Raw genomic sequence first — 23,626 nt, forward strand, 5'->3', positions numbered from 1 at the left:
TGTGCTGCTGACAGATCCATCAGGCTGCCACTTAGACCAGTGGCAGGCCACATCATTCCCCACTAACCGACATGTCCCTGGATAACCTTGGTTATAATAGAGTCTAATGGCAGAGGTCTCCCACACCCTGGGGTCAAAGGCTACAATAATGAACCTCCTCAAACATACTGCATGGCCTAATAGGGGGGGGGGGGGGGGGGAGGGTCTGGGGAGAGGGTAAAAGCTGTGTGTTTGTGTGTGAATAGCAGTATGTGAATGGCCATGTGTGTGTGCAAAATGAGTGATTTATCAGTGACAGGCAGGCAGTGAATCCTTTTTGGCAGCCATGTTTGTGTGTCGGCTGTCTAAAGTGTCTTTTTGTAAACTCGTCTGTTTCGTCACTCACTCCTTAAGCAAGGGGTTTTTCATATGAGAGGGTGGGTGAGGTCACCTTGGATTGTGTGGAGATGTGAAATGTGGATTAATGAACTGGTTTTCAAAGACTAAAAAGACAGAATGCCGAACTGAATGTAATGATTACATCTGAAGGTCAAATATTCAGTGGTAGAGGGTAAATCTAATAACCTACAGTCGCCTATATTTGCATGTCAGGTAGATGGATTTGTTTTCCAAAGTGGAGAAAGGGAAGATGAAATTGTACCTTCTAAGGACGTTGGAGAAACGGTATTAAAGCTATGTTGCGTACTTTCTGTTGCCCCCATGAGGAATTCTAAAAAATGACAACAATAATGTTGTTGCATCCACATGACCCAAGCCTTTGGTGATCACGCAACACCCCCACCCGTTCTCCACACAGTTGCTAGTAGCCAATGGGGACATGGAGGATTAAAAAAAACATGATGGACTCTTCAGAAGAGGTAATTATATTCACTCAAGCTTTTGCCTGCGAAAGTTGCCAGATGACACAAACTTCATAGCATACATAGCAACATAGCCACACTAAAGAATTCAGAGAGAGTGGTGTGGAGCTTAAATAGCTTTGTAGCAACTCATTTGGCAATGGCTTTAATGTAACGGGCGTATATTATTTTAAAGTAAGAAAGTATATTTCCTTTTGTTGCTGCAAACCTTAAATTAAATTATAATGTAAATTTGGGTGATTACATTTGCAGTCTATTTGATTATTCAACTGTATAAGACCAGAGCCCTCATTTAAAAATAAAAGAAAGATTTAAAGAAAAGGTGATGAAAAACTTTGTTAAGCTTTAATTTACGGAAACATTGAGATGATTTTGGCCTGTGAAAAGGAAAAGTTGTACATTTCTGTTACAATATTATTCATATGATAAAAACACTAAACCAGTGGACAATTGATTGAATAGAAGAAATGTGGCCTGACTGTAAAATACAACACAAGCAAATCTAAGTGAACAAGGTGCTGGTTTGACAACAAATCAAAACAAAGAAAGTGAGAAATGAATGAGTAATGGAGGCTGTTTAGTGCAATAATTCAGGCGGACAGTAGTGATTGGCTAACAGTGATTCACTCACTCAACTCATTATCTCCACATATGAATACAGGGCCTATTCATTGACACATAAGCCTGGTCAATAGTTAGCTGGACAGAAGAGTCAATACATGACAACCAACAGGTCAGTAGGAAAGACTGGTCAACTGAAACAGGCCAAATTAGTTTGAAACTTTGTAAAGAAGTTTCAAATTGCTATTGTAATGTAATCAGGGAGTTTCTTTCAGAGTCTGCATTTGCTAATTAGGTGTTACACTGAGGGTGAGTCTTTGACACAAAAAAAGCACACTCTTGTGCTCTCATGGTACCACATATGCATACTAATGTGCCCTAATAGCAAACCATATGTGCAAGAGTATACAGCGTCTGTATGTATTCACATGCATGTGTTTGTGCTTTGTGGGCACGTACAGTGTGTGAGTGAGAAAAGGAAGGAGAGAGAGCATGTTTGTGAGTGTGTTACCACAACAGAGTCATTAGCAAAGAACCCCCACAGGGATGTAGAAGAAGGAACTGATGAAGTTAAAAGTTTCTTGCTTTAGATGTTCAGTACATTGACCACAAAAGCCCAAATTTACATCAGGATCTGTCCCAAACTTATTAACACTGCCAAGTCCAACTAGTTCCCTGTTTGTTTTTACAACAGCCAAAAGTTGTAAATGTATGCCCGGTTCACAAATTAATGTATGTAATAAGCATGTGTGTAATGTTTACGCCTTGTATTTGTTGATAATCAAGAGATTAAAAAAAATGTGTAGTTAATTACAGTGGAGTTACCTGGATGTAACTCTAGTTCTGTGAGTACATGGATTGCCAAAGTAGAAACACCTTTGATGCTGGCAGAATATAAGTTGTAGTAGTATAAGCATTCACCCCACTAGTGGTAGTGAAATGACTTTATCATTATCATTACGTATTAATGTGATATACAACGAAACAGCAAAACATGTATGCAATGTCACTGTAATATCCTTTGACTACTCCTTTACTTTATCACAATAAAAACATATTGCTAAGTGCATTTGGTTCCTGTTTGGTATGTACAGTCTAGTTTACACTTTGAGATCAGTATAAAATACATACAATTTTTTGGGGCATCATTACCAGGTGTGTGCTTGACCTATAGGTCCAATCTACTACTGTATGTGTACATAGTCTGTGTGCGTGTAAGTGAGCTAGTAAGCAGCATTTTTGGCAGTTCTCTTTGTGGCGTGCTTGTCCACAAGCTGTGATTCACCCTACAACCCTGCCTGTCTGATGTGAGACTATTACAGACCAAATCCTGCAGTGAGAGGACAGATAGATCCTTAAGGGAGGGGAGTGTATGTGTGTTCTGTCTGTCTTTGTTGACTCTGAGCAACTTGTCTAACACACACACCACACCCCACACACACACACACACACACACACACACACACACACCCCCACACACACACACACACACACACACACACACACACACACACACACACCACACACACACACACACACACACACACACACACACACACCACACACACACACACTAACTGTACCAACAAAGCTACTTTGCATGTACTGTATCGTTGTATGCATCGTTTATTGTTAATGGTGACAAGGACAAATTGCTGCCGGTCCATGTGTCACATTAAGTCATGGCAAGGCCAATATAAAGTAAGCAGATTAACATCAATCCCATAATGATAGGCAACATGTTGAGATGCAGGTAATTGGAAGTGTGGGTCTTGAAATGGAAGCAACATGATATAAAAACAGATGACAGATTTGGAAGTAAAAATGAAGTACGGTTTTCCTCTCGAGCGAACATGATGTACCTATTCAATTATCAGTCCCTACGGAAACAAGACAAATAAAAGATTATCACAATACCCAGTGGTTGAGAAGAAATACACATCAGTGGGTCCCCTGGTATAAAGAGGTAAGAAATCCCAGTGCAAAACAAAGTAATAAACAGACAATACAATTTAAACTAAACCTTTGCTGATCTCCCCACAAAAGCATTACTCCACTTAAGGGTAAAAGAACTGGATAAAATATGCCCTTCTCTTACAAAAGAAAAGCAAAAAAACAAAAAGCAACACCAAATAAATAAAAAAAAAGCAAACAAGGCTTTCTCATTTATCTGACAACACAGCGGCGTCTGCCTTTGAAGAGGAAAAACAAATGCCATCGGTTTAGACATCTGTCTGTCTCCTGTCGAGCTCAATGGGGGATCCCGCTACATCTTGTCTTCTGCTAGCCGCCATTTCATTACGCTGTCTCCACTCCATCTCTGTTTTATCTCGATAAGACACATGAGAAGTAAAATCAGTCAACTTAACCTTGCATGTGTTTGTCTCACCACAGTGAGCAGCAGCACTGAAGGTTGTACACGTCTCTCTCCAGGATGTGTTAGATCCCAAACTACCAGGCACAAATGTGTAAAAACTCAATGTTTTGTTGTCTTCACTCAGTGGTACAGTATTTAGCATGAAACATAATGGGACACAGGTATGGTTTACAATCCAAACATCTTGTGCCCTGTAGATAAAATCTATTCCTCATTGCTGTTTCAGCAGAGCCTCATCAACACTCAATAAAGACTGGAAAAAAAGTGGATTTACATTGACTTGGAAGTGATTGGGAACTAAATTGGGATGGAAAATGATGAGTGGTCTTCATATCGACTGACAACAGACAAAGGGCTTTGTAAGGCTTTACAAGTTAGTAAAAATCCATATTATTATTTAGGTCCCTAAAAAAGGCTATGAGGAAACAAGGGATCACAGTGCGATGCACTTTTTTTGTTTTTTTTTAGGGAGAATGCTTTGGTCAATACTGAAAAAAACAAGCATCACTGAAAATGTACTATATTGACTTTCCTCATAGTTTTATTCTATAATGTATCTATAATCTATATTCAAAAGGTCAACAGTTCCACATTTGATCAAACCCAAATGAAGGAATTAATATAAACTTCTTGAATTGTTGTGTTGCAAAAATTCATTTAAATGCAAGCATACATCAACAGGTAGAAGTGAGTGAAAGAAGCAGCGGATGTCGAGCAGAGGAACAGTCTTTCTGTGCAGTCAGCCTGTTAAAATCAAACTGTGTGCTAAGCTTTGGCTTCTGGCTCAGCAAGATATAAAGCTGATGGATCAATGCACAGAGGCACAACATATGAAACCCATTTATTTTAAGGGGTGTCTGCGATGTCTCGGCAGTGGGGCACACACACATGCACACAAAGACGTACACAAACCTGTATGCACACAACATGAAGTTAGACGTGTGCACGTTGCATTTCTATATCCAACCCACTCGCGGCACAACAGAGATGGGAGAGAATGGCCGATCCATAATCATTAGGAGGAGAAGAGGAGAGATGGTGGAGAAAGAAAGCTACAGTGCTGTCAGCGAGGTGTCGGGATAACAAGATTAGACCTTGTATGATTCATTTGTTGCCGTGGCATTCTGCTCCTCACCTGCCCACCACAATGCCTTGCTTTTTTCTGCTTTTTTAGTCCTACATGCTGTGCATTGAAAACTTGGATAGTATTGTGTCATACAGTCATCCCGAATGAAACGTTCCTAATGTTTTGTTATTTAGACTACAGATACAGATGCACAGACTGTGCAGATCAAACAATGTATGTGGTCGCATTGCTTTAATTCCATAAACCAGGCTAATTTTCCTTATTTATGGACAGAAAATCAAATTCAAAAAGTACTGATCTTGTTAACAATGAGAAAAAAGGTACTGATCCTTATCCCTACAAGAGTAGACGGCTGCATTACGATTCAGGCCATTTTAGGTAATGTAGCCGTCTACTCTGGTTGTTCTCAGCTCTTACATCCTTAGCACTCGCTTCAGGGGGCAATTATAGTTCTGGCTTCTCAATCTCCAAACTCTCTTTCTTTCACTCAGGCACACATTTTTCTCATCTGAAATGTTGTGACTGACATCAAGGACAGAGTCAGCAAATGAACATCACCGTGCTAAAAACCCCATCAAAAACATCGTAGCTATGTAGCGATATCTACTTCACAAGGCGTTCACCATCCTTTATAACCCTCCCCACACACACTTTTCCCTCCCCTCTATCTCCCTTCTCCTGCACTCCATTGCTCCTCTCCCTCTCTTCCTTTCTCTCCCTGGGCTTGGGGACAGTAGAGTGACTTTGAAGTCGTGCTGCTTCAGGAGGATAGAGAGTCACTCTGGCTAATTAGTTGTCCTTATCCCAACAGCAGCCACTGCCACCAGCTCACAGGCTCAGAGTTAGAAACAGAGCAGGCATCAACAACAACCACCAAATGCTGCATGCTAAAGATACCCTTCTCCCTCTGCTAGTTGTCAGTGCTAGCGGCTAGCAACAATTTAACTCTCCCCGAGACTAAACTGCGGATTAGTGAAGTTGCTCCTCTCAGCATTATAATACTGTAGGTAATGCAGTATAAAATATGTTAGAGAAAATCCCCTGCTCTTAGGGGAAGCTTGTCAGACCATAGTCAACTGCAGTTGTAAGATTCTACTCAATTCTATTTTTTCCTCCACCATGTCGTCATCACCAGTATGACAATATCAGTTTCCCAGTAGGTGTATGGAAGCATCAACAGACTTTTGGTTTTCCAATGCACGGGGAAATGTCATTATGCCCTTCAAGCTAAGAAGAAATAGCATATGCTTTAGCAATGTAATGAAAGTCACACAAGTGCGGAGGAAAGTAACTAAATGAACATGGCAAATAGTGCTTCAAATGTGAGTCATATTGGATTACATTCAAATTAGAGATTCAGTACATGTAATGTAATAACCTGCTATATTAGTAGAACTGGGTATTACACCTCCTCGCTCAGATATGAAATCTTGTTTTAATTGATAAAATAACTGAAAACTGCTTCTTTTGCATTAAGGCAAGGATCTGGACCATTCTGAAATAAAAGAAAGGTGGCCGGGTTTGTCAGTTGGTAGAGGAGGTGCCCATATATAGAGGTTTACTCCTCAACGCAGCGGCCGCGGGTTCGACTCCAACCTGCAGCCTTTTGCTGCATGTCAATCCCCCTCTCTCCCCCCTTTCATGTCTTCATCTGTCCTAAAAAGAATAATTGTAAGAAATGCATTAGTGTAGAGGTGTCAGGGCAAAGGTGCTGCCACATAGTAATTGCTCCAAGCAGTTGGGGGTCCAGCGCCTTGCTCAAGGTGAACTGTCACTTCTCCAGCTACCGGTCCACACTGCTTCCCAAGCCAAGTCCCTACAGACTGAGCTACTGCTGCCACATTAATAAATGTCGCTTTTTTTGTTGTCCAATGAAAACAAGGTTTTGTATGTTTAGATTTCTCAACGTGATGTACTGAGAAGAACCATTACTTTACGGTTTGGTACCGCAACTTTGGTATCGTACTATACATATATGGTAATTTCTTAAATAATACTCAGTTCTACTTATGAGGATTTATCTGGATTGTTTTATTTCCCAGCATTCTTATGACACCAGCAATGAAAGCGTTGTCACATTTTTGCGTGAACATGAATTACGTTTATTTCAATTTTCCTGATTAAATCCTATCTAGTGCACAAATCAATAATTATTAAAATTTCACTGTTCTTTATGATCATAATGTATTGTATGGCGACAATTTGGCCATGCCATATATGTGAATGTCACATTAATAGTTCAGGAACAAAACACACTCACTCCTGACAGCAAATCTGAGTAGAGATGTGGTGTACCTAGTAAGGCGCCTGTGTTATCTTGTTTCAGCAGGGTTTCTCACAGCATGTCCATCTCTCTCTCCTGAGCCTTGCTCTCTTTTGCCCTCCGTCTGTCTCAAGCCCACAGCCCCACAGCACAGACGCATAGTAGTGAGGGAGCAAGCGAGTGAGGGAGCGAGAGGGCTGGCTGAGTTTCAGAAACATTAACTACTCCCTCGAAACCCCCCCCCCCACACACACACACACACACACACACACACACACACACACACACACATGCAGTGTCTGTTCTGGGCTTCTCTTTGTATCGGATCGCCACGCTCCATTCTGTTTGGCCTCTGTGCCAATGACTTTTGACATACTGTCGTGTGTGCACATACTGTGTATTCTCTTTCTGTCCGTTTCTCTCTCATCAGTTGAAACATGACGGGCAGCCACTTGCTACGGACGGGAGACTCTCATCACTATTCAACTCAGTCCATTATTTGGTTTTCTTAGACATTAAAAAAACAACCACTGGGCTCCATTTGCTCTTTGAAGTATAGTCAAGGCTCATTCTCGGTAACAAACTGACATAAAGTTCATAAATTCAGTATCCAAGACAATTCAATGTCTTTCTGGTCTGTAGTGTCACAGCCTGTGGGGGCTGTAGACTAAAGAGTTCAACATTAGCTATATAAAGTTAAATTAATTCAACCTGTCTCCTCGTCTCTACAGACCCCTGACTCCCAAGGCCAGTTGGAGGAAGGACAGACGTATCTGTGTGTGTGTCTGTATGATACATGTACACACATTCTTATGAATTCCTGTGTGCATATGTGTGGGAAAAGTGTGTGTCCGCATGTATCTATGCATGTCATCACACACAACACACACACACACACACACACACACACACAACACACACACACACAACACACACACACACACACACACACACACACACCACACACACACACACACACACACACCTGTCCAGGAGAGTCAAATTCTCCCCTAATGGCACCACGGGGACCCAGGACATTAGCATATTAAAAGGTGACATTTCACAGTCTGAGTCTTGCAGTAGAGTGCAGCGCGATCATTCTGACAGTCTGACAGTCTGACAGCCACACAGGCAGGCCGGAGAGCAGACACATAAGACTGTGGTGTGCAACACAATGGGAATATGGGAAAGTGACTGGGATTCATACAAAAAATAAAAAAATATAAAACACCTGTCTATATGATTTTTGGCATCCACTCCTAAACTTACAAGACACACAGTAAAAGTGTCGCTTTAAGAGGAACGCGCACACCCACACCCATATACACACACACACACACAACACACACACCAGGGGCCAGCAGTTGAGAAGAAGAAGAGTGACAATGGCTGAGTTTAATTGGCTCTGAACTGCAGCTTCAGCAAAAGCCCTCGTCCTGTCAGAAACCTGTCAGTGTGTGGCATCTGTTACTATCATTTTCCTCTGCAGGACAGCACAATGTGAAACACCTGGGTTGGAACATTATCCCACTACCTTCCTCTCTGTTGTCACATGTTACAATAGTTCCAGCAACTCCTTCTGCTACAACTAATAACACCTCTGTCAGTGCCGAGGCAACGAAATGACCTTTCTTTCCCTCATGAAAATTTTAGACTGCATGTGGAGCCGAATACGAGATAGAAAGAGAAAAACTTCAGGAGCAAGACAACAATGAGTAAGAAAACGCGGAGGAAACACTGACACAGCGAGAAGCTGATTAATACCGACTGTTCACCGACTGACTGATCAAACAGCAATATTAGAGCACAGAGAGATTTTCTTCATCAAGTCTAATGATGCTGTCGCAGAAGTGATGCAAAACAAAGGATTTTCCATTTGCAGATAACCTGTATTGTAAGCAAACCCATCCGCTTGGCGGCAATCCTCTCTGCATGTGTCCTGGGAAAGACAATTTTCAGGTTGTAACATCTTTTTGTCCTCTATCTTCCTGCTCTTTTTGCTTTCTGTACAACTATTCCATCAACACAAAAGCCAATTTTGCAGCAGTCAATTTTGCGTGGGCACTGAATAGAGCTGCCCAGCAGGGGCCCTGGGACATAATAAGACAAAAAAAAAATCCCTACTGTATCCTTCAAAAGGAGGCTGTGTGGGTAACAGAAACAATATAAATAGGAATGTTTCAAAGTGTTTTGGAGTAAGGACACAGTTGAAGAAACTGGCTTTATTGTTTTGTTACCTTCAGGTTTATTGGGGGATCTGACTACTGGCATGGGAGCTAAACAGCTGAAAAGGATGAAAATCAGCTGCTTTACAAGACCCACGTCACTAACTCAGCCAGGGATTCCACTTTTCATGAGGGTTATTATGATATAAATCATTCATGTTCAAACATTTTTGCAGGATCAACCATTGACTGATGTCAAAATTTTAAACCCGCTCAAGCGGTCCTCTCCTAATTTTGATTTTTGAAATGCAAGCTGGCACACAGCTCAGATTGTATGTGTCAAAGAGCTCTTTCTGTTCCTCAGCCAGACTGGGAAAGGGGGACAATGTGGTTGTTGAAAACAAGACAAATAATATACTTTCCCACCTATAGGTACACAGGTGAATTAACTAAAATACTAGGACTTGCCTTCTTCACATACATATACATGGAGATCAGTAAAAAACATACATATATGATCTTAATAAGAAAAAAAGTGTTAGAGTGAAACTACTTAAAGCCACTGGAAGAACTGAAAGCTGTAAACCTACCTTCATTAGTACTGACTCACTGAGTTTCTCACGGTTGACAATCTTTATAGCGACTTTCTGGCATGTTACACAGTGGATTCCCAGCTTTACCAACCCTGCAAAAACAAAGAGAAAATACACACTTCATTATAAACATACATAAACACGTATTGACACACTTAGGACAAAAAAGTAAGGCAATGTTTCAGATGACACCAAGAAAGCAACTGATCCATTACTGGACTATAAAAGGAAGTTTTTCCTTGCCTCTGTTGCCTAGTGCTTACTCTTGGTGAGAATTGTTGGGTTTCTGTAAATAACATCGCAGAGTACAGTCTAGACCCTCTCTTTTATCAAAAGCGCTGTGAGATACCCGTTGTTGTGATTTGGTGCTACATAAATTAAATTGAATTGAATTGACTGAATTTAGAGTGCATAATACACAGTATTCCTAGTGGTGAGCACTTTACTAACAAACATATAAAATAGACTTGAATCAAAATGATTTGTGAACGTTTGTTTAACTACTAATATGCATTTACCAGACTAATGTATAATACTTCTAGGTGTTGACAGTTGCGTAAGGTAACTGCCTTCTGGGGTTTGTTTGAATCGTAAAGGCAATAAGTAAGTGGGCCATTTGTGTTATTGATTCCTATAATGTACTAAAACCGCTCAAACAGACAACATAATGGAAAAGGTGGTGGTCACAAACAAACCCAATGGTCAGTGGTTGACTGGGACTCATTAATGACCAGAGCTAAAAAAAAAAAAAATCAAGCAATTTGGACCAAACTGTAGAAGAGTACACCAGGATGTCACATTTCAACAACCCAGCAGAAAACATATCTTTTTACTTCACAACACAAACACATTGATGCACGGTGAGAGATTGAAGTGTTTGATACGCCGTACCAGTTAGCTCTATTGGGATTCACACAGAAACCTTCTGCAAATCAAAACCCAAACATTATAAATCTTGTGATTCGCCACAGAACCACAAAAGCATCTTCGCCTTAGTTATTGCCCCCAGGTATCCTTTGTGAAATGATCAGAAACAAACAACAGTGGAAAACAAGCAGGGATACTCCAATGAGTGTACAGTAACAGTGGAACAAAGTGGTGTGTTTGAATGTATTTGATACAGGGGAGCTACGGCCATTTTCCGCAGGGACACAGAGTTGCGCAAACATTGAAAAGATGTTTGCATCAGATAGATTACTTATAAACTGAAACACACACACCCATACACAAACAAATGTCGGCTGTCCATGATTTCCCCAATGGCCCTATGGCGCTGGAGGGATTTAGAGACGACAGAAGATGATTTTTAACTTGGGAAACTACAGCATTTGAGCTCTCTAATGGCTGGCAGACAGAATTTACAGAAAGTGGAATCATTTGAAGGCTTTGGGTTTTATTGTCATTCTCGTGCTGGCGGAGATGATGGTGGGATTGAATAAAAAAAAAAAAAAGGTGTTACTGTATAATGGCCTCAGACAGATATGGTGCAGCTACTATAAGAAGCATGTTGATGCGGAGAAGTAAATGTCCTGCATCAAACTGGCTGGCTGACAGGAACTAATGTCTCCCACTGTCGGTCACACAGTTTGATTTCTACATGAACCAGCAGAAGAGGAGAGTCAATGGGCTTTGAGGATGCGGGTGAAAGTAGGAATGCAGAAACAAGTTGTCTGACAGCACAGAAAAAACAGAGACGAAGGAGGGGATGCAACAGTGGGAGATATAGAAGGAAACAGAGAGATAAGAGTTAATTTCTTACGCTGCAACTTGTATTCTTGTAATTCATACCTGTCTGTTTTAAAAAAAATTTAACTGCTCTTTAATGTGTTATGTAAAGCACTTTGATTTTTTAAAATGTGTTATAGAAATAGCTGTCTTGCCTTGCCATGCCTAAGTAAACAGAAAAGAGCATGTAAAAGATGAAGGGGAAAAGTGGAAAAGATTGAGAATCAGGGATAGCACATTATTCAAATGGAAGACCATAGATAATTAGGCAATAATGGAGAGCATTGCGTGGGAGTGAGGTACTGGCTCGGGAGATGAGGGGCCGTGGGGGCCGAGAGTGGAGAGACACATGGAGGAGAAGTAGCGTTAGAGAGAGAGAGACAAGCACACTCACAGAGTGACGGAGTGCGGGACACAGAGATGACAAGGACGCAAATGCTAAAAAAGAGGAAGATGAAAGATGGGGAAAGATTTAGAGAAGGGGATAAAGCAGTTGAGCAGAAGGGGGAACGACAAACAAACCCATTATCACTGTGATGGCAATCATATGTTAATGGATGCTATAGAGAAGCTCATAAGTCATGATAAACGCATTAAAGAGAAAATATCTGCCCGCAAACATGTGAAAAGTTAACTGGATTATTTGCTTTTCTATCCATCTTCCTTAGTGGCTGTATTTTTGTGAGCTGAGGGCGCATTAGCAAGAGGAAAATGTGCACGAGAAGACAGCACATTATGATTTTACAACCACTTTGTGTACAGATGGAAATTAGCTCCCTCAAGGAAATTCAGTACATAATACAAAGGGACACAAGAAATAAGCCTCTTTTATTCCACACACTATAAATAATCACTTACAGTAAAACAACAATAGAGCTAATGGTCATGGAAAACCCCATTAAATCTACAAGCTCAAATCACAAAATGTGACATGCTAAGTTACTGGTAGTGAAAAAACAGACTCCCTAAAAAACTGAAACGATATTCCTCACCAATGTCAGACCCACCTGAGTAATATCAGGCCAGAGGAGTAATGCCTAATTTATGGTTCTGTGTTGAATCTACGCCACAAGTACTACGAACGGCTACGTGTAGCTACTGACCCTATGCCGTACCATATGCCGTACCTTAACATGCACCTCTCAAGAAATGTAACTACATGTTGCAGTGACGCAAAACGCAACAACTGTGATTGGTCAGCTTGGCTGTGGCTTGGTGGGGTCGCATTTCCCCCTACTGAGGTTAGCGTAGGCCACTTACATAGGCTACCACGTAGGCTCTGCATAGATCCTCTGTACAAGCATACATCTGCCTTGAAAGTTTTGGGTCAACGTGTGAGGCTAAGTGCTAAAGACTGGTTGTCAAAATATTAATAGAAATGGAAAAGAATAGAAAATGTTGTGTTTTATATCAAAATCAGGCATTTATAGCATATTCCTACAAACAGCACATGGGCATGCTAGAGAATGTCATGTGTGGGTGTTGTGTGCATTCACACGGTAGTTTGCCAACACACAGTACTTTTTATATAATTTCAAGTGTGCTCTAGAGCAAAAACGGTTTTCATCTCAGAATAGAAAAAAAGTAATAAATAAAACAAATCATACAATGAATACATTGAAAAGAAACGTGTTGGCTGTTGGTTTGGCTCAACAAAACAATATTTTGTATTCAGCACAGGACTGTAGAGACAGAGCCATGCGGTTGAGATACTGAGTGTGCTGCTGCCGTTGCCCAGAAACCCACTCTCTACATCGCTGCACAAAGACTTTTACATGTACAATATCTTCACAAAAAACATGTTTCAGCCTCAACACCAGCCTTTTGATCATTTTTAAACCACTACCAGCACCTCTAAAATAAACTCCCCAAATGGTATCCTAACCACTTATACTTTCTAATTATTCATCCCTGCTTAATGTCCAACACCCAACATCCTCTTAATAGGAGATACATGCAATTTACCCTCATGTTGTCCTTGGGTCAAATTGACCCGTTTTCCTATATCAATGTTCTTTTTAACTACCCAGTTATAATTACCCAAAATTGCATGATTGATTCCAATCTTATTCAATTTTATAGCATTTGAAAAGAAAAATTGAAGTGGTTTTGAAATAGTATTGAGTAAAAGTTGACATATTCCAGTCTGTGATTATCCATCAACATACATTCCTTTAACTTTAGTCGAAATAATTTCTACTTTCTGCTTATCTAACTCAAATATTAGGTATAATTTCCTACAAATTAGGTTTCTTGACCATAAATTCCTTTAAAACTAAAGTTAATGAGTTAGTGTCACGTAGTGTTGAAAATGTCAAAAAAGTGACAAACACAAAAAAAAGTCAAAAAATGCTTACAAAAATGTATGAAAAAGTTAAAAACATTGATAAAAAGAGTCAACAAAAGTGTTGATTTTCAATTTTGATGGGAAGACAACACAAGGGATAAGGCCATACGATTTTTCTTACAATAATTGCATCGTGACATGTCTCAAACATGTTGTAATAGGATAATTAACCTCTGCCTCTCTGTGACCCAAATATTAACCCTGCCTCCCCTTTCTCTGACTAGTCCTGTTCGACGGTGATTCCCTGGTACGCCCTGTGGCCCTTTCACCTGTCTGTGACAACACCCCAGAGGAAACCCTTAACGTGCTGAGCTGAACCTGGAGTGGCCTGGCTAGGGGGAGGGGGATCCAGGAGATGCCCTGGAAGACACCGGGATTTCATCTGGATCTGGCTGGGCCGAGCAGGTAGTCTTTGAACATAGCTTCAAACGTAAGGCTTTGAATGAGAGCACAAAGGCTCAGAGCCTGGCGGGGGAAATACAAAGAAGATTACCACTGCAATTGCCAATGTCCATGCGTGATTGTGAGTATGTGAGCATATGAATGACACTTCAGATAGATGTCTTGTAGTTGCATTGGAATGTAATTTAAAGAAACTATATTAACAACTATTTCAAACATGTCTTTACGGACATGCATGCAGAGTGTATGTGTGCAGATGCAATCTTCTGAAAGTGTAAAGCTGATGTACAGCACTGTGTTGAGTGTCACATGTATGTCATCTATTAACTGGACCAAGGAGACACATGCAGATTGGCATTGTCACATACTGTATATACTTTTCATTAACACAGATATGGACAAAAGCAGGCTGTGCAGCCGACCCGAGTTTGTAACTCCACTGAATCACATCAAGTGCATCGATCTCTCCTCTACTTCGCCCTCCTCTCAAATCAATAGCATCAAAAGCTCTCGCCTTCACAACAATGTCAGAATAATGACACCAGCCAGGGACTTATGGGCTGGAGAGGCCACCATTGACTGACCCGAGGCCTCCATCCCGACTCTGCACTCTTTACTTTCCATGCCGCCTTGTGATTAATGATCTAATGCGGAGGGACCGCTGGAGGAAGACCCAGAATGAGAACTTTGGTCCATGGCTCATTGAGCATCAAGAGTGGCGTTTGGCTTCACTGTGCTGAAAGCTGTTGCATTGCTTCAAAGTCATGGTTTCAATCATTTCTTATGCTGGCTTTGACAAATCAGGGATGAATAGTAACGTTTTTGAATAAAAGCTCAGCTGATTGCATCCGCAGAACCGGCCATTTAGGAGAAGCAGGCTAGAGAACTGAGGAACAGAAGTAAATAATCAATGTAAGAAAAGTAGAAAGAAGGAAATACGATGCAAAAGAGAAAGAAAGAAAAATACGCTGGGAAACTGTAGTAACTCACCATTAATGGAAACAGTGAACAACAATTTTTGCACAGAGTTGTGAAAATGTGACTAATCAAGTCATTTTCAAAGGCTGAAGAACATTCTGGCTGTTCTCTCCTGCTCTGCATCACTGAGCCATGTGCCAGCACTGATTTGGTAATAAGAGTTTTTCTGTCTCACTTCACTGTCTTTTAATAAGTAATGAGTTTCATGATATCACAGCCGAACTTGCTGACGTCTGTCCTGAAACATCTCTAATGATGTATTAACTATGGGAGCTGATGTATTAGAACAATTTGAATAAAGCCAATTTCTGCCAAATATTTTATAAACAAGTACTTTGGGATTAAAATAATATTTTGAATCTATGAACCAATCTAAACACATTTACAGATGGCGTTAAGTCCATGGGAATTGGTGGAAGAAAGCCACACTTATACCTAACTCTCACATAAGCTAATGCAACAACAACAGTAGTATTTAGTCGATCAAGAAAGTAGAACTTGCCATTATTTAATACTATAAGACGCGGTCAATATGCGGTTTTTAACTTGTGAGAGCTCTTCCTGTTCTAGCTTCCAAACTATCAGTGGTTGAATTATCATCTGGGACGTCCAGCGAGGAGCCGGCAGAGGAGGACCCTGACTATGAGCCCGGTTTCCCTCGTCATTAATCTGAGACACGAGAGAGAACAAAGGTCAGCTGTGGAGCGAGGACAGGAATAACCTGCTTGAGTCTAGGAGAAGCTCTTTATGATCGCCACCTTCTAACCACCCACATATCCAATGAGCCACATGCACACACATACACACACACACACTTTTCAGAGTTGTCCTCCACACAGCACTGGCATCCATGCGTTTAAAGATCATTGCTGGATAGCTTAATTTCCATCTGGAAGCGTCTACTAGGAGAGAAAAGAGAAGGTTGAAAAAGAGATGTCTCCACTTGCGCACCTCTCTCACTTTCAAAATGTATCTTTCCGAAGCTCTAAGCCAATGCTGGCAGATGGTAGTAGCTTATGCTGGCTTAGCTTGCTCTCCCCGAGGCGCCGGCTCTGAGAAGCTCGTTGCCCTTAGGCACAGATCTGTGAGCTGCTTTCCACTCCTGCTCTCTAACCCTGAATGCTCTAAGTGGGGGCTACAGCTCTGAACTGGGATCAGTGTTTGAAAGGAAACACAATATGTTACTAAGGGCTTATTCCTCCAGCTTTTTATGGCCATTTGGAAAGCTCCTGTAGCAGGGCGTGGGAATTCCCTCCGACAGGGCAAAGGGCAGGAGTTGAATACCTATTGTCAACCGCCCTAGTTCTGTGTACTGTCTTGCTTTGTCTCTCTCACTGTTCCTCACACAAATGCACACACTGGCAGATTTAATAAGCAGGAATGTTAAAGAGTGTAATTAAAGGTGCACTAAGCGATGGTGGATGTTGCTACTTCTTGTTGACGTACAAAGTATTTTCAAACTAAATGAGACTAGCTCGCCCCTCCCTCATCCTCATCCCGTCTCCTCTCCATCCTTTCTGTGCTTCCGCGCACTAACCCCCCACTCCCAAATTGTTCTTGTTGGTTATTGGCTGGAACACTGTGTGTGTATGGTTCGTGGTGCAGGTTGGCACCGTTTGTACAATACATGGCCTCTGTAGCCAGCCCAGGACAAACAGCAACAAAAACAGTGTGTTCTGGGAACAGGCAGCTGATAGTGAGGAGAACATTGTGTAACAAATGTTGTAGCTTAAAACACACGTGACATTGCTTAGAGCACCTTCAAAAGATGATTCTTCAGTTTTGTTCACTCTATATACTTGAATTCACTAATTACAGACTTTCTGTAATGTTAAGCACGTATGGTGGCTGGTGAATAGAATAAAACGGCAATATATTCTTCATTACAGTTTGCATTTACTGGAGGTGACAAAGTTCCAAACACAAATGGTTATGACAAATGAATGCCTTCATATAGTCTATGTGTACTATTATTAATAGAAGAGAAAATGTAGTGAATCCCTCCAACAATAGCTATTTTTACCGGAGCAAATAAAACAAAAAAAGCAATAAAGTAAAAAACCCAGCAACCATTTTCAACCATGGATATATATATAGATAGATAGATTGATAGAGAGAGAGAGAGCTAGCCGCTAACAGCTAGCAGCTAACAGGGTGAGCTAGCTACCAGCAGGATAGACACAAGATAGGTGAATTTAAACAATGTCAAAAACCCATCTTTTCATGTTGCACATACATTTTAATTGCATTTTACTTCTGTTAAGAAGCACAAAGGCACTCTAAAACTTTCCTTGACAACTGCCGTTTTAGCTGAGTGAAAGCTTGTAGACATAGCTGCAGATACTCTGTGTTGACCGCACCGATTCAACTTGTTTTTTTATCCTATCGACTGTACTTGCATATATATATATATATATATATATATATATATATATATATATATATATATATAGCAATCAAGATTAACGTAAAAATCGGCTGGAGTTCTCCTTCAAAGTTCGGCCTGGCTTCATTACTATAGGACTGTAGACCTGCAGATGTGCAATATAGTAAATCCTTGCCACAAAATCTCTGTTTTTTGTCAACTATTTCTGTTTCCAATCAGTGTGTGGGCTCACTTTCATTCCCTTCCATTTTGTTATCCAGTCTGCCCTTGTTCCTTCTCTACCCATTAGTGTTTTCTGACTCATTTATCTCTCCTTACCTCAGTTCATCCTATCACCTATCCAGACAGAGAGAGAGAGAGAGAGAGAGAGAGAGAGAGAGAGGAGAGAGAGAGAGAGAGAGAGAGAGAGAGAGAGGGAATACACCAGCAGAAAGCTGTTGAGTCATACTGTGCAGGAGGGAGACAGCAGGTTCAAGATCAAACAATGCTCACTCGCTACTCTATGAAAGCACTCTGGCTGTCTGTCTCGCTCCCACCGCTTCTTTCCACCTTCTCTTTCGCTCTTTTTGCATTTTTAGTCAGCAGTGACGTTAGTCTACCCAGCCTAAATTCCCCTGCAACCCTCTAAACCCTACCAGCCAAAGCAACAGCAGCGGCTTCAGTAACAACAGAGGCGCAGACCAACAGAACAGCTTTGAAAGCAGGAAGAGCAGTTCAGCCCTGGAGGGCTGGAGCAAGGAGGGAGGCACAGTGGCGGCTGCTGGGCTCATTTTCGGCCTACATCTTCAAAATTGTCCAATTATTTTTAATATTAGAAAATATATTATATAAGAATAATATAATAATTATTATAATAATAATTTATAATATCCGTGAGATGGTTTCATCAAGAGGCATGGCCAGCAATACAGTTTTTTTCACTTCCAGTCAGCCAGCTAACTTTGTCATACCAGTAGAGCTGAAAATACCTGTTATTTTGACCTATCTTTTGCACTAAATCCATTTTGGATGTTAATAAATCAATATCAGGTGTTGATATGCCCTGCTGTTTAATTTTAAGTTTCTCCTCGTAATGAAGACTTTAAAGAGGCTTTGTCAAAATCAGGTCGATAATATTAGCCTTGTCTGCCATTGTGGGCAGTTTGCTAGCTGGATAGTTTACCCCTAAAACACTAGCCTAGCCTACTGTATGAATGAACAAACAATCTAACAAAACGATATTAAACTCGAAGGAAGAAATGTGGGAATTAGGTTAAATTGAAACAAGGAATGTGGTGTATAAGTGTATGAAATGTATGATGAAAATTGGCAAGCAATTTGGCCAAGCAAATACCAAGAAATAGGTTGCAGCAGTTTGTCTTTCAACAACACTTGAAAATTTGCGATGGAATCGAGCTCATGGCTTCGGCGACTTTTTATAGTACAAAATGGCTGACAATCAAAAGACCCTCCAATCATCACGCAGAAGCCCAGCGTCCAGGCCAACACACTCCTGCATTGATCTCCAGAGACGCTGAGCTTCCATGGGCGGGACATAGTTGCAGAATTTATCCAATGACCGTCTAGTTTCAAAGCCCTTCAAAAAAACTGTTCAAAGCAGCCCCATTGCAGTCCATGGAGCCTGGCCGTTCATCTATCAGGTGTTTGTGTATGTTTATTTTCTTCATCATTCATGTACTGTATATGTAGGGCTGTCTGTCGTGAAGCTCTAGAATTTCTTTGCAGGAACCGTAGACAAAAAATAACGGATGTAGCATCTTATAAAGAAACGTGAAAGCGGAGTTATTTTGCAAGAGTCATGCTCGATTAAAAAGTTTACCCTTTGTGTGGTTGTTTAGTTTTATTCAGCTTCTTAAGATTGAACACTGTCCAAACTGCACCACATTTGAATTGCCAAGTTCAGTGGGTACCCAGCAATGTGTGCGTGCATGCATGTTATTCTGAGTGCTTTGACTATTAAGTGATGGAAAATGCACTCCATTATTATTCCTGAATAATATAGATTTACAGCATTAGCTCTGCTTCAGGTATAATCAATTTCTCTCCATCAGAAAGTTCAATCTTTCTATGAAAACAGCTGAAGGCCAATTTACTCAACAATGATGCATGACCAGGTGCAAGGGTCTTAGCCTTCTAACACAGCAGCATTTAAAGATATAAGGTATTTTTTTATAATATCAAATACTACCAAATGTTTCTGGTCACCATTTACCATTTAGTTCTCTGTAGCTGATAGAGTCTAACCATTTCAGAAATCTAACGGAAAAAATTACCATATCTTTTACCACATAACGTAGACACACATAGACAAATCTAAACTGTACATCCGAGTATTCTCTAAAGCAGCCAGCATCCGCATCCTGCGCGTGTGTTTATATGTGTATGTATTGCATTTCAGTGGGGATGTTTGTTTTTAGCTGTTTGGTTATTTGGAGAGGGGGCACATGGGCGTGGGAAGCCAATTTCATGTACACGACTGCATTTACATATCATATCCCCAACAACTACAAACAGAGTGAAAAGTGGTGTGAGGCGAGAAGTTCAAGGCAATAATCCATTTTCACATTCTGAAACAAGTATGAGAACAAATGCGAGCATTGCCAAAAGGCAGCAAATACTGAATGATCCACTTAGCTATCTAGCGAGCTCTCTGATTGGCAGATCTTACAAAAAATCCCCACCCTCTTGCAGCATTACTTGTCAGCATGTAAATATATGCACAAATACGTCCTCAGCAGCTCATCACCTGCTTGGTGGAAAATGCAAGCTTCACACACTCTTTTCCGCCAGCAAGGCAAACAAGTCTCATTGCCAGAGGTAACTAATGCCTGATTGACAACAGAAAATAGCTCAAAATGTTCAACCTGTCATATGTTTAACTGTGCAAAAAAGTTCCTGGAGGTTGTTGACTTACTGGAAACGTATGGCACACATACCGAATAATCTCATGTTTGCCAGACATACACACTCTAGTGTATTTGGACTGAAGTCATCTCACATTTAAATACCAAAAACTGAATTCAGCTGCTGCAGATTTTGTGGATTAAGCATGCAATTAAAAACAAATAGTCAGGGAGAAGTTTTTGGGCAGAGATTCTGCCTCATGTGAGGAGACAGTCTCCCACATTAAGTTGATCACAGGCAGTGATAATTCTCCTCTTTTGAATCTTACTGCCATGTCGTGGCAGATTCAAAATATTCCACTCTGACTTCTGGCCTGATGTGACTGGATCTCAGGCCACAGAGCCGAGCGAGAGTGACACTGTCAGAGGAATGTTCTGCCCGAATCCTAAACGGGAACATCAGAGCAAACATGAACGAAGACACGGTGGGCAGATATGGGAGAGATGAGAGGAGAGATGGAAAGAACAATTTAAGAAAATGAAATCTGCGGCAATGAGGCCAGAGACAGGGAGATGGAGAACTACTGATAAGGACAGATACATAGAGAGATGCTAGGAGAGACATAGTCAAAACACGGAGAGAAAGTGGGACCTAGGAGGGCGGGGCAAAGAGACTCAGATCTATTTTTAATGCCTCTGACTGGGGATCAGCAAAAGGAATGTATAATTACAGCCTCATGAATAATGCAAGCAGGCTTCTTTTAATTAGCCACACCAGGCCTGATGCAGCAACTGCAGCAGACGGGACAAACATGTGCATGTGCACGCTTACACACACACACACACACACTCGTTTACTGTATATACATACTTTTACACAAACATATGTTGTCTACAGAAAATTATGTTATTGGCACGTGTGTTACTTTGGAAACATATTTGTCTGCATGCTAAACATGTACTCACACACTCCTCCGGGGGGGGAAGGAGTCAAATAAAGAGGCAAACGATGAACTAAGGATTGGTATATTGGTGATGACTCTTTGATGGGCTTCACAGTGAGAGGACTCCCTAGACACCAATCCAAGAGTTGTACACTGTCTGCCTGTCATGTGTTAGATAACCCTCAATATAGAAGTATGAATTATTAAACATCTGACTGGATAATATTACAAAAGCTCGCTGTAACCATAGAAAGACATTTTGGCAGCGGCAGTACACTCTTTCTGTATTTTTCACACACATGCACACAAGCCCACATGAACAAGCACAAAAAAAACATGCAATTTCTGGCATACAAGCCATGCAGAGACGCCAACTGTGTGGGCTAGAGAAGAGAGGGGAGAGGGAATCAGATTCTAAGGAGCAATTAATCAAACCTTTCTCATCTATAATTCAGCTTGAGTTATTTCATTAATTAACAGTGTTTGGGTTGTCTATGCAACATCTTCATTATCAAACATGAATCAAGCCGGAAGAGACTTCCGTGACATGAGTTCTCATCAACCCGTCTTGATAACCAGCTTACTTTCCAAATGGAGATTGAAATGGATAGTCGGGGCTCAACCAGGAAAAATTCAACTAAACTAAACACATCAAGAGAAGGCAGGATGCAGGATCCAAGTTGGAACGCCACATCAAGACACCGGCAGGATGTTATTCGGTTGTTATCTGGCAACTCGACTTCTCCCATCTTCAGAGCCTTAATTTGTAAGCTAATTTGTGGCTGGCAAAGACAGACTTGAGTATGGGAGAGGATATTGGATGTAATTTGTTGTCTCACTCCATCTTCGTTTGTTGATTTGAGCTTAATTGGCAATGAGGGTGCCGCGCTCCCACTTTGGGGCAGGCAGGGGAGATGAGCACATGGACTTGAGCACATGGACTGAAAATGAGTCAATATTTTAACATGGACAGCAAGAAGCACCTAATAAGAGGTACAAACTTCACATCACACAGCTGAAGGAGAACCCTTCAAAGAAAACTAGACAAAAGAGAAACTGAGGCATTAAGCTACCTTAACCTAGAATTGGCTTTACACAACTTTTTGACATTCAGCCCATCCATAAATTAGCAGGACAAGAAAATAACAGCAGGGAGGATTGTCCAAGGTGAGCACAAACCCCACAATTATGGACAATATGCACAAGGTTGTTCTTATATGGACCAACAGTGTTTGGATTGAGGGCAGAACAATCTTCTATACAGGGTGCGTGCGTGTGTGTGTGTGTGTGTGTGTGTGTGTGTGTGTGTGTGTGTGTGTGTGTGTGTGTGTGTGTGTGTGTGTGTGTGTGTGTGTTTGTTTTCGAGGTAGGGAGCCACCTCCCGGTGCGTGACATTGATACATGTGCACACAGTTTTCCAGATCAAAAGCTCAACAACACTGGCAAGTGGTTCACTCTCCCGGCTTTTCTTCCTCCTTCCTATGGCGTTGTTCCGCCTTTCTTCTCTACTAGCGTAGAACAAACGCGGTGCAGGAGAAAGGTCAAAGTGTCAACGCGTATGGTCCCATCAGAAACACCTCAAGGCACGAAAACAATGAAGACAAGGCGTGCATTTGTGTGTGAGACAACTGCCTTACAGCACAGAGGATTTTCACCATCCACTGTTGCTATGACGTGCAAGGAAAATCTCAACAAAACATCCGTGTAAGCCATGTAACCCAATAAGAGTGAAAACTATTATAACATGCAAATAGTATAGTATTTGTAGCTTCTGTCCAGCTCTTGACTGTAATTATGTTCATTCTCCTTGGTGACAAAAAAACAGCTGCTGACATGATTTGAGTTGTTGGATTAATTCTGTCCTAGATTCTTCCAATTTGTTACTAACACAATTGAAAAACACACCAATTTGATCAGAAGCACTTCTTCCATATTTCAGAGGTTGAGAATGCTTGCGAACCTGGCCAAGTAGATACAATTTAGTTAGTCGATTTGGGGACAAAATAAGCATTTTAACATACTATTTGTATTGTAAGTATGAAAGTAAATAGGGTGCAAAATGTAAGAGCTTGTAGAACAAAAAATCTGAACTTGT

The 23,626-nt window shown here is 41.0% G+C and overlaps 1 protein-coding gene across 1 annotated transcript in view; it reads right to left on the reverse strand.

Annotated features, from left to right (window-relative positions):
- The window catches only part of LOC116694022 (serine/threonine-protein kinase BRSK2-like), a 143,684-nt gene that overhangs the window by 29,473 nt on the left and 90,585 nt on the right, over positions 1–23,626 (reverse strand). Inside the window, exon 2 of the mRNA XM_032523439.1 lies at positions 9,904–9,998. Coding sequence (XP_032379330.1) covers positions 9,904–9,998 — 95 coding nt within the window. The remainder of the gene's footprint in view (positions 1–9,903; positions 9,999–23,626) is intronic.

This window comes from Etheostoma spectabile, chromosome 8 (genome assembly GCF_008692095.1).
Source record: "Etheostoma spectabile isolate EspeVRDwgs_2016 chromosome 8, UIUC_Espe_1.0, whole genome shotgun sequence".
Lineage (NCBI taxonomy): Eukaryota > Metazoa > Chordata > Actinopteri > Perciformes > Percidae > Etheostoma > Etheostoma spectabile.